Here is a 19,254-nt window from a genome sequence, read left to right on the forward strand (position 1 = left end):
CTCTATAATTAGCTGTGTACACAGCGAGCACAGTCACTAGGGACGCTGCTTTTACTCCCAGTCTTGTTTGCAGAACCAGAGCTTCATTCATGTCCTGTTTTGTTTCCCTGCAGCACTGAGAAAGAGTCACGTCTCTGTGCCCAATTTCTGCAGCTGGCCAAGGCACAGACTTCAGGCATTCGTGCAGCAGGTCAGGGTCTGTCCTTTGGTCTGGACCACAAACAGATGTGCATGACAGTGGAAATACCTCAGACTCCTCAAAGATGTCTCCCCAGAAGACCTTCCTCTACCATACCGCAGGGAAAAGAATAAACCCTTCCTAGCGAGGAGTAAGCTTTTGCTGTAAAAAGCAGTTTTCCAACTGAGGGAAAGTGAGCAGGGCTCTTGGCAGAAGATACAGCACTGAACATTCTAGGACTGGCATAAAACTGGGAGTTCAAAACCATCACACACCACTGACATGAGGATTCTGGAAGGCAGGTGTGAGTTTGCTCTGCCTGTGTTCTGGGCCATTGGGAGGTGAGCCATCTCTTATCCTCAAAGTTGTAGTGTGACAGGGTCTAGAATGGGACCCTCTGGCTCCCCAGTACTTCAGAGGGGCTGATCTCTATTCTCACATCTTAATAGAGATCAATACCAAAGTTGCTTTGTTCACAGGTCATTCCAGTCCAGTGGTACGATCTCTGCCCATACCCAGGGCAAAAGCAACAAGGTATTCTGACAGCAGTTTTTAAGCACACAAAAGCCACAAGGACATCCAGCAGAATTCAGGCATATATTTTTACAGTTTACCACTGTACACACACCCATTCAAGAGGTCATCTAGTGCAAAGAGTTCTCTTTCATTCAGATGGTGAAAGCATGCCTTGCTCTGATCAACTACAGCCTCTCCTGGCCAAGATTACTGACTGCAACATCTTAGGTTCATTCATTTTTGCTGCACCATCTCAGATCTGCTTACCTACTGCTGTTCTCATCTCAAAGCTTCACAGATATCTCTTATCCTGGTGGAAATATCTATTGATGATGGGTCCATTTCCGCAGGGAATGATTCTTAGCAACCAGCCTGAATGGTTAGGCATTGTATTGGTTAAACTCAAAGAAAGTATGTTTTTTGAGCTTACTCATTCATAAATACAGAGACTCCATCCTTCAGTGAAAGGCAAGGGGAGTGAGAAATAACACTTGCATAAAAAATCAGGCCATTCACTTACTGCTTTATTTAGTAAAATAAATGGAAAATTTCATGTGACATCAAGCAACAAATCTGTAGTATCAGGAAAGGCTGACAGTGGATCCCAGCATGGCAGCAAAACCCAAAAGAATGAGGGAAACAGATCCCTGCGAACTACTAGCTTTACCTCTGATATTGCCATTTAACTATGCCACCCTTTGCTCCAACAGAGTGGCACAGAAAGACATATTGTAGGGCAAAACCAGAGGTCCTGAAGTACTGAAAAAAACCAGATCTGGAGACAACAAATGAAAAGAGATAAGAGAGAAGAGATTCCTGGAGAGGACAGACAGCATGTATGTACATAAAATGATGATGGGAATCCATGACTGACTTGGCTCAGGAATTGCTGAGCTGTAGGGCAGAGTGAACTCTTCGTACACCAGAAACAGACTCTGGCTACAGTCATCCTCTTGGCTGAGAAAGAATCAAAGTTCTTCATTGAGGGGCTTCTCCTTAGGTTTGTCTTCTTTCTAAAACACATTAGAGGCATGAAATGAGTTTTGACATTACTTGGTTTCTCAGCATATGGGTAAAGAAAACAAAATAACTCGAATACCTCTTTCTGCTGTCTATGCCACTATCCTTCCATCACACAACACAAAGACCCTGTGCTACAGCAGGATGAATTTTGACAGAGACAACTTTTAGCACTGAGTGAGCATGGAGATTTTACTGGGCCTCTCCCAGCAGAGACCGCTCACAGAGTCCCAAGGCCCTATCTGTACATCTGTTCTGTAGTCTTCCTGATAGATTTAATTCCTAGCCATGCCACTGTTTCTCTGACCTGCTCTCATATGCTGCCATCCACCACCTCCCTTTTCAGCATCCAAAAGCACCCTTAACTTTGTCTCCCTAGCTGGTGTTCTCAAAAGACAGATGCTTCACAGAGACCTTCATAAAGCTGCAGAGATAAGTGAATTCTTCTTGCTGTTGACTAGAAGACAGAGGTCAATGAAGAAAGAGGCTCTGCAAAGACATCCATCTCTGCTCTGCCCTAAATCTAATCTTCTCTGATATTCAGGTGAAAATGAACATGAAAGAGAAAATGACAGGAATGTAGAGGAGTTCAAGGAACTGAAGTCATCTTTAAGAGCCTGGTAAATAACAGCATCAGGACCCCCTTTACCTTTTGCATTTTCTGTAGGAAACCATTACAGAAGTCCTGTACACGCTCAATGGAAATTTCATCCACAGTCAACACGACGTGCTCATCATCTGGTGTGTGGAATATAGCCAGAGCTGGCAGCTGGGACTTCTTCAATTGGAAGTATGACAATACTCGTTCATTGCTCTTCAAATTGCTGTCTAACAGGATAAAAAGAATCTGTGATGGAAACAGGAAAGAAAATGTGAGAAAAACAGGAGCTGAGACAGAAAACAGGTCCCCAAACAGTGATCATTTGAAGATTAGCAGTGATATTTTTATAAAGAGTTTGAGAAAACCATCCCTAATCTGTTAGGACAACACTTTCCTTTATTGGGCTAGATAGACCACTATCCATGCAGTGCATTTGTCTGTATTTTATCGAGTCCAGACTTACACTACCAAACAAAATATCTTCTTTCACTTTCTTTAAAAATATATCTACAGAATGACAGGAAGGCAGTCTCCGCTTCTATTCTCTTAATAGATAAGGAAACAAGATTTCTTTTATTTTAACAGCAAATGTCAAAGAAACTGAATCCTTTACTTCCATGTTATTTGGATAAGATGCTCACATCCATGCAAGACTCAGTGTAAAAAGGGGTTTTGGTGTGGGAAGAATCAAATTCAATGGCAAGAAGGGAATGGAGTACAGAGCATCAGGAGCCTGCAAGGACAAGAACATGAGACTACCAAAGCCAAGGGACATATTTAAGTGAACTGAAGTGAGAACAAATGAGGATGCAATGATTTGGGAAACAGAAGTTGTTGGCAAGACACCAATGTCCATACAGCCCAGCTCAGTGGAGCATTCAGACCTGGGGACAGAAGCTCAACATGAATAAGCCAGGATGAGAATGACCTACAGTCATTATTATAAAATTTATAAAAGAAAATAAATATAATAGTTAAACAATTTGACCAGTGACCTGATTAAATAGAATCCCGCAGCAGATGAGACCCAAGTCAATGAAATAAACACGCAGCTAGCATGTGTCATTTTATCTTCTTTTTACCCTGTGCAATCTGTTGGGCCTAGCATATTCAATATACCTATGGACAAGGCTATGGCTTTGCTTACATAAGTAAAGAAGAGGTTTTTTTAAAAAAGGAAGCAATGTAATGTGGAGATTATATACCCAGTTCCCAGGCTGTGACTCATGTTTTTCTTTCTTTTCAATTAAGAGAACTCAAGTTAGTTCCAAACTTGTTTTCTTTTCTAAAAATAAACTTCATGAATCCTAAATTCTTTACTTATTAAATTTACATTTTATAAAAAGCAAATATATCTGAAAACTTTCCTAAGCAACAGCCTATGGGAAAGAAGGATAGTTAGGCTGCTATAAAGTTTAATTTCAGTTTTATAGTGAAATACAGAAACAGGAACAGCCTTTTCACTGGATATGTGATATTCATCATTTGTAATTTTTCTTTCAAAAACCAACTGTGCCCTGAGAGCAAAAAGCTAGTGAGCAGACAGGTTGGAGGGTACTTCTCCCAGAGTATTTATCTTATTTTTTTGCAGAATAAAACACCAGGCTGGAGAAGAGTCACATATTTAAGGTTCACAGGTCTAGGAACATGATCTCAGAAGCTTTCAGATGGAGCAGCAGTACATAATGTTTTAGGGCTTTCTTTTCGACTAGAAAGCTAGGAACAAAGGCCAGTGTTGGAGGGAAGCATTTTCAGAGTGTCAATACAGTAAATGGTACTGCATTTTCACAGTGCATACAATAGCCTCTGGCTTTCTCTATAAGAGATTTACTAGACAACAATATTTTTTAATCAAATGTTAAGGAAGAAGTTATTAAAAAAAAAAAAAAAAAAAAAGTATTGTTGTGTCACTTCCTATACAAAAACTCCACCACCTTTAAAACAGATGATAACATTTTAAAATGGTAATATGAATAAATGTTAGTCAATATTCTTCACGTCATCAAGCTTCCAGACTGTGCTAAAACACAAAAAATTAAAAGCTGTACATATTTTATCCATGAATACAAGAATAGAGTAGGAATAAAAGAGTAAAAGATGTTGAGGCTTCAAACTCCAAATGCCTTCTTCTTCACAGGAGCAAACAGAAACACACAAACTGGCCCCTCAGCTAGCTGAGATATCATCATTTGGAGTTACTGACTTGGATCTCTCCAATGACTCCCATTTGGCTCACAGAGTTACAGCATGCCAAAGTACAGCAAAGTTTCCTTCCCTGCCTATATTCAAAAAAAAACAGAGGAAAGAGAGCAATTGCATTTGGCCACTGTAGCTCAGAAGAAGACACCTTAATGCCTATGAGAATGATGCATTCCTGGGAGGTCTGTGACATGGGATAGGCCCTCTTTCCGCAGAAGGGCCCACCATGCACCCTGTGCTGGTTGTGCTCCAGGAGTCCTGCCAGGGGCTGTGTGGTCTCAAGGTCACACCTGTAGGGCAGAAGGTAAGATGTGTTGGCCCAGAGGCCACAAGCACTGAGAGCCTGATCTCCACAGCAGCTGAAAATCAAGGTTTCTCAGCTGGCACATTTCCGTGACAGATGCCATCTCATGGAACTGGCATTTTCTCATGAGGAATTTATTTTCTCTGAATTTCCCAGTCAGCTCCAATCATAAAGAATGAATGCACTAATCATGGAAAATTATGTTGACCTTGAGTCAGGATTCACATTACCTAACCTCTGCCATCCAGATCCTAGTCTTGTCTCAGCCAGTCATCTGTGTAACCTCTACAATAAACAGTGACTGGCACTTTATTCCACCTATTTTAGAAAGGAAGGAAACATATGCTTGCCCTTCTCTTTCAGAGCTGAAAAGAGACTAAAACCTTTATTCAGATGACCTACCAAAGCTACAATTCACCAAAACCAAATCCCACTTATAATGGCAATTGTAATGTCTCTGCTACAGATCAATTAGTTCCATCCCAAACAGAACGTTCACTTTCCATTTCATACTATCCTGCACAATAGCTGGTTGAGTGTCTTAAATTCTGAGATTATTTCCATGATTTTGTTTTTATTTTGTAGCAATCTTCTTGCCTGTGTTCAGAGATCTGCTGCTTCAGGCAGTGAAGAATATCCTATATGAATGTCCCCTTCACACATGATATTATCTGTGCACTGTCACTTGCAATAAACTGCCTTTCATAAGTTTTGTACACAAGTGCTTTCTTGGTGTCTTGACAACTTGATTCCTAGCCCAGTGCTTTTAGAACATTTAGATCCTGGTAGTTACTAAGATATGAAATGATGTTATTGCCCAAGGAATTAAAGTTAATTGGAAATAGCAGTGCAATTAATAGAAACCAATTTGACATTGCTTAGTATTTCCTAACACAAGACACAAGACAAAGACAAATAGAAAGGATGGCCAAGCCTTATATCCAGTGTTTGACTTTGAACTTCAGAGAGCTGAAGTTCACTGTTATGTATAAGCAAAAATATCAAATTCTGATGTTTGAGTAATTTCTTACATCATAGTACATCAAAGCAAAACAAAAACATCAGTCATGATTTTTTTTTTTTAAAAAAGCTATAAAAACAACTACTGCAGATATCTATTAAGTGACATGAAAAGTCCATATTTACAGGCTCCTCTGTTTATGGCTAAAAGAGGCATCTCTAAATACTATCTCTCAGTTCTGGAGCCATTAGTGTCTGACAAGAAGAATAAAAAATTGTACGAAAGACTGTCTGCAAGAGAAAGGGCATCATCTTTTCTTTTCCATGGAAGAACCTCTGAAGGACACCAGGACTTTTTCAGAATGCATACCTAAACAGACCTACATCTAAATTAAAAGGGAGTTTACAAACATCCCTACCCAAATAATTTTGACATTGGAAACCAATTATGTCAGCTACAACAAAAGCTGCTTTTGTTATTCCAAACATCACCTTATTGAGACTTCTGCAAACACCCATGTGTTACACCAGCTGTAATTATCATGTTATACTCTGATACTGTGGAAAGAAAACTGAATATGAATATTCTACTTTGGCTCAGCAATGTAAACCCTGACATCTCCTTTCCAGAGCATTTCCTTTCCTTGCCTGGACTCTTGGCAGTACTTTCTCAAATAAGCACATATTTTATTAAATATCTAAGAAGGCTGGTGGATTTCCTCCTGCAGCTGCAGTGAACTGAACTTTATTCACTGTTATCCACCCACAATTGTTTCTCAAAGTGTGCTATAAAACTACCATATTTTTTCTTATTGCTGTCAGCTTCTGCTGGTTTGCATCATCTACTAGCTGCATTTTCCTCTCCAACAATTTATAACACTAAGGTTCCACAATAAAATCTAGAAAAATCTAGACTGCCTCTAGGCACTCACTGTTGCTCCAGGTGCAGTTCAGACTGTTTTCAAATAAAAGTTCTCACCATCCTGCCTCATGGATCCTCCAGCTGAAAATCTCAACTGCCCATCAGGGAGAAGTGAAAATATCATAAAGCAGGGGTGAAAGGACCATAATCCAGAAACTGGCAGGTGAATCACTTCCTCGTGATCCATTAACAGTTGGACTCAGCCATCTTTAGGGGTAATTTCCAACCTAAGTTATTTCACAATTCTATAATTTTTCTTCACACTTTAGGGTCAGTCACTGAGCAGCAGCAGCAGTTCCTCTTCATCCCTCCATCCAAGCAACAAGTTTCTCTTTTCCCTCCCACTGGTTATGACAATGACAAGGACTGCTCTTCCATCAGTGTGCAGAAGAGATGTATGACAGGATCCGTACCCCTTCTCCTGCTTGGGAACACTTTTGAGGCTCTGTTTGTGTTTTGCACTGGCTTGTAAAAATGCTGCAACACACACCAAGTATCGCCACTTTCTTCTGGCACTCTGCAGTCACTGAAAGCAGTGCTGGATGCAGTGGTATGTGCTCACAGGGAGCCTGAACATCTCTCTACTGCGCAGTAATGATTCCTTGCTCAAACCACTCGTAGCACTAATCCCTCAGCACAAACAAGCCTTTCACCACTGTCTCATGGGACAGGAACCATCCACTGGTAATCCTGAACAAGATTCAAGTCAAGCATCTTGCAGATTCAGACAATCTGCAAGCCACTAAAAGGCAAAATCTAATCAATACTTATTTTGAAGCAAACCTCAATTAACTTGGTAGTTCCAACAACACATAACTTGGCATAGGAAAGTTAGCCAGCAGGGATTTTCATGGTATTGTGCAATGACTGCCACTGATACACAGCCTAATTCAGGTCTTTCTATATGACAGAGCAATGGAGACAAACCTAAGTGGGCATATCATTCTGCTTACTCCTTACTATTCAGATCTAAAATTCAAACAGAGGGATCTTAGCACTCTCTCATTGCTTTCTAGGAGAGCAGTTCAAAACATTATTTACCCCTCAGAGTGCCACTCCTTCGGGAAAAACAACTTATTAGAATCTAAGTCACTTCATCTCTGTGTCCTCAAATACCACAGCAGTAAAGTGGAAATCATTAGTCAAATCCACACATCTTTAATGTTTATATTTTACTCTGGCAAACTTCTAGAGTGATTTGGTTGGAAACTTGCCTGCACAAATAAAAAACCTTAGATTTGGCTTGCTGAGAATTAATAAATTGTCTGAACTTCAGTACAACATTTTATCCAATGCTTTGTGAAGCATTTCTAGGAAAATTATAGCCATTTTCTGAGATCTAGGCAAGTCACATGAAAACTAGATGCAGCTGCATCAGCAAAGGATAATGATGCTAAACAGCTTTGTGTTAGAAGAGATAGGTGCTAGGTGGAGACCTGTATCAGATTGCTTCTCATGGAGAACTGTGATAATGGTGTCACTTTAACACACATCTCACAATAGATAAATGGAAGTCTACAGATAAATGACACACATTAACCACATGGTCTTTTTAACCACATATTCATCAAAACAAAACATTTTTGCAGAGATGTTGTGATTTTGATGCATGGTTTCTGCCTAGTGTCTTGCCAATGGTTAGGAAAGATGTAAAGGTTCCAAAATCGTCCTGCCATAAGCAAGTCTCAAGACTTTTGAGATTGCATGGTTCTGAGGTGGTCCCTGAATTCAAAGGTGAGGGTATACTTGATTTCTAATCTGTTCCCTCAAGACCAAAACCAGATGTATACAGATATTCTAGTTATCAGATCCCAAGTCCTTCCATCTCCACACTTCTCAATGGAAGACCTCTTTATACCTCTCAGCTCATCCTTCCCCACTTCTGTGATATTCTGCCCCCTCCCATCTGCTGTTCTCCCTTGCCACAAATACCTTCCTGTTACTCCCAATCCTCCTTTGCTTGCTAAATTCATTCTTCTGTTCCTTGGACACAAATTCCACTGTAATCCAGCTGCTAGCAGAGAAGCAGACATAGGATGATTTACTGGGAGCTCTGTTCCCAGAGGAATGGGATTTAGGCAAAATTTCTTTGAAACACCTCATCTATCTCATACCTTAGTGTGGGAAATCTAAACAATAAATTTGCACCTCCTTTAAAATAGCCATTTTCAGAAGTCTAAGAGTTAAGAAGCGCTGACATTATTTCCTCTCTGGTCACTTACATCAGGCTCCTTGGTGTCTTGCAGGCTATAGATACAAATTCTCCTCTCACATCAGTGGGGCACAACTGTTTCCAGACTGAAGTGCAGCAGCTGTGTGTCGTCTCCCAGTACAAGGGAACAAAACTGGACTAAAAGCAACAAAGTATACGATGTTTCACCAAGAGAGCAGGAGAGCAGGATACAAAGGGAATTTTCCCCCTCGAGGTGTCAAACTGGCAAAAGGTGAACAGAACCAACCTCTCCATTTAATTATTCAGATAATCCTCTTTTCCTGCTACTTGACTTTTGCTCATATAATTCACAGAGGAGATTATGCGCTCCCCATTCATGGCAAAAATCACTGGGGATTTTTCCTCTCTAACAGCCTCTCTTTTTCTCTCTTTGTTCTTACCTTCCCCTTGTAGAGCTCTGCCGCTGTCCGAAACTTGAGCATTCGCTCAGGGTGCTTTGGAGATATCTTGTCTGTGATCAGGAGGAGGTTAAACTGGAGTGAACTCTGCATCACACCTATTGCTGTCTGCCCAGCACAGAGGGAGAAACGTGAGATTGAGAACACTCAATTGGCATTGAATGCAGTGTCAGAGGGACATAAGTCCACATGGCTCAGCTGTGGTTTCTTTGCAAATCAGCATCACAAACAGGACAGATTTCTTTAAAGCAGGGGGGATCCAATCTGGGTTCTTTGCAGAAGCTCTTAACCTCCTGGCTTTGCTTATTCTCCAGACAAGAGTCTGAAGACCACAAAGCTCCATCACTGCCCTTAAGATAGTTAGTGACTAGGCAAGAGGAGTAGGATTAGGGCAGAATACCGGAAGCTAAAGACTAGAGGAAGGATGTGAAGAGCAAGGCCAGCGAACACTGAATGTAAGGGTGTTGTAAATCACTGAGTTCCAGCATCTTTCTGAAATATGAGCAAGAAAGTGGGAAGGGTTTGTGGTGTCAAGGTTGGTGTTTGTCCTCATTTTCTATGTAGGATGGGGATCAGTCCATAGTTTCAGCAACCTGATGTCCTGGACACCCCTGTGTGCTGAGGGTTAAAACTGCCTCTGCTGTCCCACAGTGAGAGAGGAACCCAGGCAAGGGCCAGGGCGCTACACACTGGCCCTCTGTGAGGAAACAAGGTTGGCACTGCCCAAGAAGCCACGGCACCATCTCCATGAACTCCCTCACTCATCATGTCACTCCTCCCTCTGCCTGCTTTCTGCAGGCCTGCAGCCTCTCCCTCAAATTAAACAGCAGTGGGGCCAGACCTGCTGCCTCCCTAATGCCACCGAAACCACAGAGGCACAGACTCTGCGGCTCCCTGCCAGTGGGAGCAGAAAGTTTCCACATTCTCCGGGAGTAACAAGAAAGGGGTCAGGGAGTGCATGCCGGCCAGGGCCGTGAATAACAGAGCACCTAGTTTTGGCAGGAGGAACTCTGCTCTTAGCTTAATGCTTATCAGATATTTTGTATCCCTTCGCTTTTCTGATGGTGTGCAGCTGAGGCAGGGGACAGTAGAGAGGTTAGCTAGCTAAGCTGGAAAACACTGGAGGAGTTCATGGAAGAAAATTAAGCTGAAGGTGAGAGGGAAGCTAGCCAGCATCAAGCCCCTTGACAAGGCTGGGATGAGAGCAGACAAGGCGGGACCAGTGGTTCCTCCAGCAGCTCCACACAAAGATGTGCTTGTCCACACAACCTTGCGTAAGAGCAATTAGCAGAGCTCATCAGCAGGGCTGGATCACATCTGACTCTCCTGAGAAGTCCACAGGGCAAACATTGCCTAAAAATTCCTTAAGTATGTGGGAGAAACAGTAAGGGCCCCAGGATAGGGGAAGAAACTTGGCAGCACTTGGTGTGAGCCATGTGACCCCATTATCTGCTGACCTGCAGCATTTTTGGATGCAAACAGCATATGCACTGGGAATAAATATTTATGAAAAACCAAGCTACCTTAGAGAAGCTGGGAGGACTTTGGGCCAGGGACTACAGGAGACATTGTTAATTGCAGCACCTTGAGAGAGCTCCAAAGTGCCTGGAAAAAAAACTATAACAACATCTGCACTGACAGTCAGGGTGGAGGGGGCCAGCTGAACAGCTGAGGAATTCTCTGTCAGGAGACAGCCTGGGTGCCGAACAGGACACCATGCAGTGAGAACCCAAAGCATCAACAGAAATGCATAAAGGAAGAGATATTGTCCCAGGAATTGCAAAAGGATCTAATAGGGGCTCTAAGGTTTCAGAAGGTCTGGGAAATTACAAAGATGAGAACATCATCCCTGCTGATGTGACTTGGATGTTCTTAAAAAGCTGTTAGACTAGTGGGGCAGGATATAGCAGTCCCCAGAAATACTTTGTTATTTCAAAATGTATTTTTCCCTTTTGAAGGTGAAAACAACAACAACAACAACAACAACAAATCGATGGGTTTGGTTTTTATTTTTTTGCTTGGTGTTTGTTTGTTTGTGGGTTTTGTTTGTTTGTTTGTTTTCTTTTGGGGGGATTGTTTTTTAAAAAACCAAACCCTACCATATTTCATTGCGGGAAAAAATGTTAAATTTCAAAACAAAATACTCTTCTACTGGTGAGTTGCAACTGAACTGACTGAATGCATTGGTTCTCTTAGAAGATCCTTGAGTTTATCTTGAAAACGTATAGCTCTGAAACAGGTTGGGCTATTCCTCTCTGATATAAGCTGAATCTGTTGAGCGCTGTTATAGCTATCCAGAAGACCACAAAATACCCCATGAGCAGTGCTAAAGTCTCAGCCTTGCAGCAACTGGAGCTTCTATGACCTACTGACTCCACAGCAATGAGACCAGGGAACTGCTGAGATTTCAGAGGAACCTACATCCTTGTTCAACCACCACAGCAGGAAGGAAAGCTGGGACCCTGCCACTGCCAGTCAGAGGGATAAGCCAATGAAGATGGCCAACATGGAAGAGTTCTAAGCCTGATTTTTTGTGCATTTTGTTTGTTTGGTTGGTGATGGTTGTTGCTGTTGAAGTGATGAATTCTGGAGGAATGATAGAAGGGATGGGAAAGATTTTGCTTGGGAAGTTCTCAACCTGCTCTTGAATATGCATTCAAATATCTGGGCTTACATCAAGCCCTGTATGCTGAGTGATGCAGAAAAGCCTGCCATCTGAGAGCAGGTCATTTGAGCTTCCATGTTTCTCAAGGCTTGTCAAAGAGAGGGCATTCTGGCTGAGCTGGCTCTGCAGGCATGGCACAACATGGCAAATGACCATGGGAGGAAGCAGCACTGCGTGCAGAGTAGTAAGAAATGGAATTCTCTGCCCCTCAACATCCCAAATTTACTGGAAAGCCAAAGGAACTGTGATGAATCCCTTCCTCTCCAGCCACACTCATGCCCCAGCAAATCTGCTTCCAGTCCATGTGTGGAGCAGCAGTGAAGAGCTGTGTGGCCTCCTCAATCCCATATACCACATCTCTCCAACCCTCACACACATCTGGAAATGCGAACTGGGGCTGGAGGATAGCATGAGAAGAAGGCCAAGCTCAAGGGTGAGGTCTGCAGAAAGTTGGTAATTACCACAGGGTTGTACTCTGTCACCAGGCGGAGCTCGTTCATCCGAACGAAGCGAGTCAGCTTCTTGGCATCAACATCTCTGTTGTTCATATCCAGATCCCGCCGGTCACTGTCTACCTGAAAACAGGCAAAGGCACTACAGTCACAGCTGTCCTCTCCTCTCAGCACCTCCTCCAGAGGCACTGACTGCAGTCACTCACAAAGACACCCACTCTCTGGAACACGATCATCCTCTCTCCCCCACTACACAATCCCCACCTCTTCCCATCACCACTTCTGGAGGTCTAGGATCTACAGGGACCAGCCTGCACTTTGAGATAAGGATCTCCCAGCCTTCTCCAGCCTCCCCAGGACAAGGCAAACTCATGGTATAACAGAAATCTCTTAGGACTCTGGACATCCCAACACTACCAGCTCTCAGTGCACTGGAGGCAGAGAGAATTAGCTGACAAACTATTCTAAGCCTTGTGGAGAGAAGTCATTGAATAGTCTATCTTCTCACATCAATACTTTACATCCCTTTTAAAAATATTCATCTGCTTATTCTGTTCCTTCTACAAGTAATAAACATTGGCATGGCCCGGTATGGAATTCCTGGAAACATTGTGCAAGCAGGAAATCTCTCCAATAAAAAGAGGATTTTTCTTCCAGTACAGCAGCAAAGAAAAGGAGAAAAAAAAAAAAAAAAAAAGCCCAGCATATTTCAGCTTTAGAGGAAAATCCATCCTGCCACACATCTCCCCACACTTCATCCCCTCAAAATTATGTGATTTTATTGATATGTTCATGACCTGATAAACAGAAAAAAACCAGGCAACCATGGAATAATAGCAATACACCAGAGTTTAAGGGCTGAGTTCCTGCGCAGTACCACCACACGATGTCACTGAGTTTAAGCCATGGGGACAGCAGTCTCTGACATGAAGTTGGATCAAAGTTTGGGATTTGAAAGCCATTGATACACATGTTGAATGAGGTTCTTGGGGCTGAGGAGCAGTCCACATGCACATCCTGGATTTTATTCTCTGCATCTGGGCAACATCTGAAAGTTCTTGTGTTAGTTTTTCCAGTGGTGTGCAGACATCTAAAGTAATTTTTGCTGTTCTGTGGTCATTGGCAAGGTCACCCACCCTGTCTGACAACACAAGCTGGTGCTTTTCAGACTGTATGGCCTGATTCCTCTCACAGATTTTCCTCCTGCATAACATGAAAGGGCAGCTGTGCTCAAGTAAATAAGATCAGGACAGCGCAACACCTGGGCGGGTGAGATCAGACAGGCTTTGGGAACCAATCTAAAGAGCCTGGATTCTACAGAAAGTCCTCTCTGGCTTTTATGGGCTTCTGGAAACATCTGATTTCCATTTGGGGATTATAACATCTTGGATCTGCACTCAACATTTATGGTTTTAAAGGCTGTAAAATAGCCTGCATTTGATCGTTGAAGCTCTAGTCAAAATGTCTTTATCACTCCATATAATTAGGTTGTTAGCATCTGTTAATTATGTTCCTTTTAGGTCTATCAGGATTTCTTACTAGAATAAATCAGTTTCTTTCCACTATATACAAAGAAATCTCACCAGTTGACACAATCCCTCCTACTACTGTAATTATGGTTTAAACTTCTAAGCATTGTAAGTGGTTCATACACTGCAAAGGCAAAGAAAAAATTAATTTATGCCTCTGATTCACTTCTATCCTGGTGATGCATCTTTGTATCCTTCAAATGAGTGTTTTATTCCAAGTTCCTGTATTTGTTCTTTTAAAATTCCTTTTTATCTCTGACCTCTTACTCCTACACATTATCCAGCACTAGATAAAAAGAAAAATACTGTGCCTGATTTAAGAAAAACAGACAATCAGACAAGTGAATTGTCAACCATATTTGAACCTGACTAGTGTATTCTTTTCTTGGCTGTTTGGGGGGGGGGGGGGCACGGTTTGGGGGGTTTTTTGTTTGTTTTTTGTTTGTTTGTGGGGTTTTTTGTTTGTTTTTTGTTTGTTTGTGGGGGTTTTTTTGTTTGTTTGTTTGTTTGTTTTTTTCCCCCAAGAGTTCGGCTGAAAAAACTCGACTCCAAACAGAGAATATTCAATATAATACAAATTCCAACAATCCAAGCACTTTCTTTTATCAAACTCTCTCCCGGTGCAGTCAACCTCACTCTCCACCACAAAAACAAAGTGCAAAAACAAAGGATCTTTTCAATATCTTTGGAAGAAAACCACAATGACTAAGAAACAAAATCGAAATGGGTGTTGCTTAAAATTGCAACATCTAGCAAATAAAAGGTTAAATAAAAGGACCTGCCTAGCTATTGCTCACTCTTAGATCATTCTTTTTGAATTGCTTGGATAATATCAGTGGCAAACATGGTGCAGGAAATGATGAGGGAAAAAAGAGAACAAACTGTCTTTGCCCGATCTTTGTACAAGCTGCATCTAGAACTTGGCCAAGCTGCCATATTCCATTTCCCTAGACTATGTAGTGTGTATCTATTTCTCCCCACCTCAAGCACTTAGAGGTCTGGTGTTGCAACACTTCACTGTTTTTTAGGACATCTTGTGGTGCCTGGGGCCCCGTTCCTCTTCAGACACACCTACCTCTTCAGTTTTCAGCTGCCATGCTTGTGTGAGAAGTAGCAACCTGGGGAAACGGGTATAACTAGTAGAATACTTGTTCTTAGCTTTTCTTGGTATTTTGCAGCAAGTATATGGCTCTTCCCAGTATTATCCTATTAAATTTCAGCAAATATAGCTTCATTGAGGGTACATTGAACTACCTGCACTGAGTCAACAGAGATTTGACCTAGCACAGCATCACAGCATCCATCCCTAAGAAATACCAAAGCATTTCTAATGCCTAAAGCATATTTAGGAAATCAGTCTGCAAACCACAGTGTAGGGTGGCACAGCATCTGTTAGCTGCAGAGACCTAGTCTGGATATATTTTCTGTCATGATGGAAAAGTTTTGTACCCTAGGAGACAGCTTTGCCTTCCTGCAATGAAACTTGACAAGTTTTGATATCAAGCCTGCTGTGTTGATCCATTGTAACATGGAATCCAGACGCCTTTCATGTGTCTCAGGACACATTCCAAAACCACAGAAACCCCATCCAAGTTAGTGCCAAGCTCATGCAGAAACACAGGCATTGCTCTTTGCAGAGCACTGGGTGCTGAACAAGATCCGTAGGGCAAACACCTAAATAGGAGACTCTCACCCGGCGTGATTAACGCTCCATCTCAGTGACAGGCACTCCGCAATTAAAAAGCAATAGTCCTCTTTGGGGCAGGAAGAGGGATGTATTTTGAGGTGGACAGGCAGCCTGACTGCCACTGATAACCCTATTTTTGGCTTGCCCTAAGGAGAGATGAGCTTTGTGCTTTTTACCACTGTATGCACTCATGCAAGACCCTCTCCCACCCACACCAGCGCGCTGGGGAATCCGGAACCAGACCCTTATGCTGGAGATGCAGGTTTTTGCGGGGCAGCGTGTTCCCGGGAGGGAGCTGCTCGTGATGCCGCCCACGCCACGCCGCGGGCCCACGCACCCTGCGGAACAGCGCGACAGTGTTCGCCGAGGCGCCGTAGTGGGACACGACGGCGGCGCTGCTGCTGAGGCCGAAGGGCACCTCCGGGATCTGTCCGGCCGCAAGGCGAAATTGGTCCGCTTCGAGGCTCTGCGGGTCCTGCGGGGGCAGAGGAGGGGGAGAGAGGGACCAAGCGGATGAGGGGCCGAGCTCGAACGGGGCCCCGGGGGCCGGCCCCGGCCCCGGCCCCGGCCCCGGCCCCGGCCCCGGCCCCGGCCCCGGCCCCGGCCCCGGCCCTGCCGCGGGCGGCGCGAGTGCGCCACCTGCCGGCCGCTGGGTTCCCGCGGCAGCGGCCGCCGCCGCCACCCCCTGCGCGGGAGAGCAGCTCCGGGATGCAGGAACCCGCCAGGATGGTGCCGAGCCCTTGGGCACTCAAAAGAGAGGGGACAAACCCAGAACATAGGTGTAGCACCTTTAAATATGTGTGTGTGTGTGTGTGTGTGTGTGTGTGTGTGTGCGCGCGTGTGTATATATATGTGTGTGTTTATAAAATATATATGTAAACATCATGATTTTTAAGCTAATCTTGATTCTAGAGTCAGCGGTTACAATTTTGAACACCTTGCATTATCAGTGTCGTAGCTTCTTTTCAAAGGATATCTTAGGTACAGCCTGTAAAAAAGTAGCTAATTCAGGTATATCAAAGGATAGAAATACACAATTTCTCAGTATTTTGAGGTCCATTCTCTTTCCTGCAGAGAGCATTAACTACTACTACTAGCCTTTGCCTGTATTAAAGCCTTCCTTGCTATTCCCATTCCCAACTTTTCAGTAATGTATTTTTGATACTTCTATTTATTGTATATAAATTCTCAGGACACGGTCTCTGCTTGTAATTGGTTTGTTTTTCTTTTTAGTTTGAACTGACGGCTCAGCTGTTTGTGAGCCCAGAGAGAATGGAAAACAAATTTTGTTGTTCATTCCAAAGAAAAACATGTCTCATGACCTGTTTTGGAAATGCCAGTGCATCAATATTGCTCCAGTGAGAGCGCTAAAGCCTAGGGTGGGAATAATCTTGCTGAGTTTTGGAGCATTCCTGGGAAACCTGGGGTTTAATCAGGCCGAGCGTGGCCCTTTCTCAGAGACATGCGGGTTTTCCGGAGCAGTGTGCTGTGTTTCCATCACAGCATGCTGTTCCCAGTCAGGGAGGCCGTGCTCATTATACGGGAAGCTTGCCGAGCCACGTACTGCAGTGAACTGAAAGGCTGCAGCAGAGAAATAATTTATGGTGAGCAGAGAACATGGCCTTTATTTGGATAAATATACTTTCAGTCCGAGAGCCAAGCCTTCGTGGCACATATACGTCTTTATCTACTGTTCAAATGCAGCCCTGTCATGCTTCAGGCGCAGAATGCCCGAGATGTTGCTGGCTGATGCCTCGGGCTCCTGGCAGCTGGGGCTGCACGGCAGCAGCCTCCCTTCTGGCTCGGAAGAATGCAGACCTGCAGAGGGAGGTCACTGTGGCACAAGACAAAAGGAGCCGTGTCCCTGCCGTAGCTCAGGAGGAGGCTCTTGGGTACAGCTCTGCCGCAAGCCTGGCCGGGTACCCTCGGGGAGGGAGGCGTCTCGGCACATTCATTCCGCGTGCGCAGATTGCCAGGCTGCTTTGCACGGCTTTAGCGCTGCAAGAAGCTCCAATTGCCTGCAGGCACCGCAGTCGAGGCGGCTAGCGCTCTGTGATGAGCGCTTACAAGGCCCCTGGGGCATAAGATTCCTGTGCTCGCAGACTTGTTACCACCCGCACTGCGAAAGCAGCACCATCAGTCCTCACCCTGTGGCGGGTTGTGAGACGCCACTGCCCCATACCGAGAGTATGATGCCTTCCCTAGACTGCCCTCTAGCCCCGGGCACAGGGCAGAAGGAGGAAGGTGTTTGCAGAAACCTGGTTTTGAAACCCTGAAGCTTTCTCTGACATCATGCAGTATGTGGTCAGCAGAAGAGCAGAACAGAGCTCAAAGAAAACAAGGAAAAAGGTGCAACTTGGGGACGTTAAAAGTAATAAGGATACTGTTAAAGAGGCCTCTGTTTTGCAGTGCTGTAGCTCAACAAGTATTTTCCTTTTATTTTCTGAGGAAAAATACTCATGACATTTGGCAGGGGACGGAGGGGCAAGGGACTGTCACTCACCTTTGAATTCAGAGAAATTTAGATAAAAAGAGACAGAGGTCTCAAGGATATCTACTCTGGGGAACAAAGAAGTGAGAGACCGTGCCTACATCCTCCATAACAAAGAGGCTGCAGCCTGAGCCCAAACCCTTTTGGACTTCAGCAGACCTGCACTATCATTTCTCCCTGACACTTGGCCTCCTCATCCCTACCACACTGGCAGTGTCTTACTCTGTCTTTGCTGACCACAGCAAATAATTGACGTTCCCACTCACCCCTCACTAACGCTGCTTCTCCTCTATGCACATTTGTTTGTTTCTTCCCCTGCAGAATTTCCCTCTCACCTGCTCCAGGGCTCCTACAACCTCCTTCATCTCCCTCCCTTGCTCCATCTCCTTTCCTATGCACAGACCATAGGAAAGTGTTCTTTCCTATGTTCTCTCTGTGTTCTCTCTGTGACCCATCACCTAATCCCTCCACATGCCTGTCACAGCCACAGCACCTTTTGCGACAGTAGGTGCCTTTAGCAGATGTTTCCACCACATCCAGCCTCATGCTCTCATCAAGGTGGGATGGAGCTCACAACTGGCAGAGGGGAGGTGCTGTGAACACACCTGGAAGAATCCAATGACTGCCACCTCTGCACTGCGGATGAAGGCTTCGGCATCTGCGATGTTATTTAACAGGATAGGTTTCTCTGTGGCTTTGGCTGTGCCTGCAGAGCAAAGGTCAGGGTTGGGCAGAATGTACACAAAGAGCAGCTCAAAGAGGATCCCCACCACCACACACACACAAGCATCCTAACCTTACAAACTCACCTACACACCTCTCCTGCAAGATCTACACAATGTATGTGCAGCATACCCTGGATAAGGAGGACCCCCTGCAGCAGACCCAGATTTTTCCCAAGGCAGGAAGAAAGCTCACTTACTGTGGGATGCAGAGTCATTCCCTCCAGCACACCCTGATGGGGAGCATCTAGTAAGCAGGATAACAAAGAGGCATGGGAAGACAGACATGCCCATGATACCAGCTTGCCTTCTCCTCCCCATGCCACCCTGCTCCAGGCCTCTTCTCAGCAAGAGACACGTCAGCTGCTGTGGGGACC

General features: G+C 44.1%; 1 protein-coding gene across 1 annotated transcript; it reads right to left on the minus strand.

The window, feature by feature from the left end:
- Positions 1-1,147: 1,147 nt before the first annotated feature.
- On the minus strand, positions 1,148-19,198 carry ERP27 (endoplasmic reticulum protein 27). The gene is made up of 7 exons (XM_058420383.1): positions 19,078-19,198; positions 18,761-18,861; positions 16,002-16,139; positions 12,458-12,571; positions 9,314-9,439; positions 2,364-2,561; positions 1,148-1,707 (listed from the first exon to the last, which is right to left on the minus strand). The coding sequence occupies exons 1-7, from the start codon at positions 19,196-19,198 to the stop codon at positions 1,663-1,665; spliced, it is 843 nt and encodes a 280-aa protein (XP_058276366.1). The 3' UTR covers positions 1,148-1,662.
- Positions 19,199-19,254: the final 56 nt, after the last annotated feature.

This window comes from Hirundo rustica, chromosome 4 (assembly GCF_015227805.2).
Source record: "Hirundo rustica isolate bHirRus1 chromosome 4, bHirRus1.pri.v3, whole genome shotgun sequence".
NCBI classification, from domain to species: Eukaryota; Metazoa; Chordata; class Aves; order Passeriformes; family Hirundinidae; genus Hirundo; species Hirundo rustica.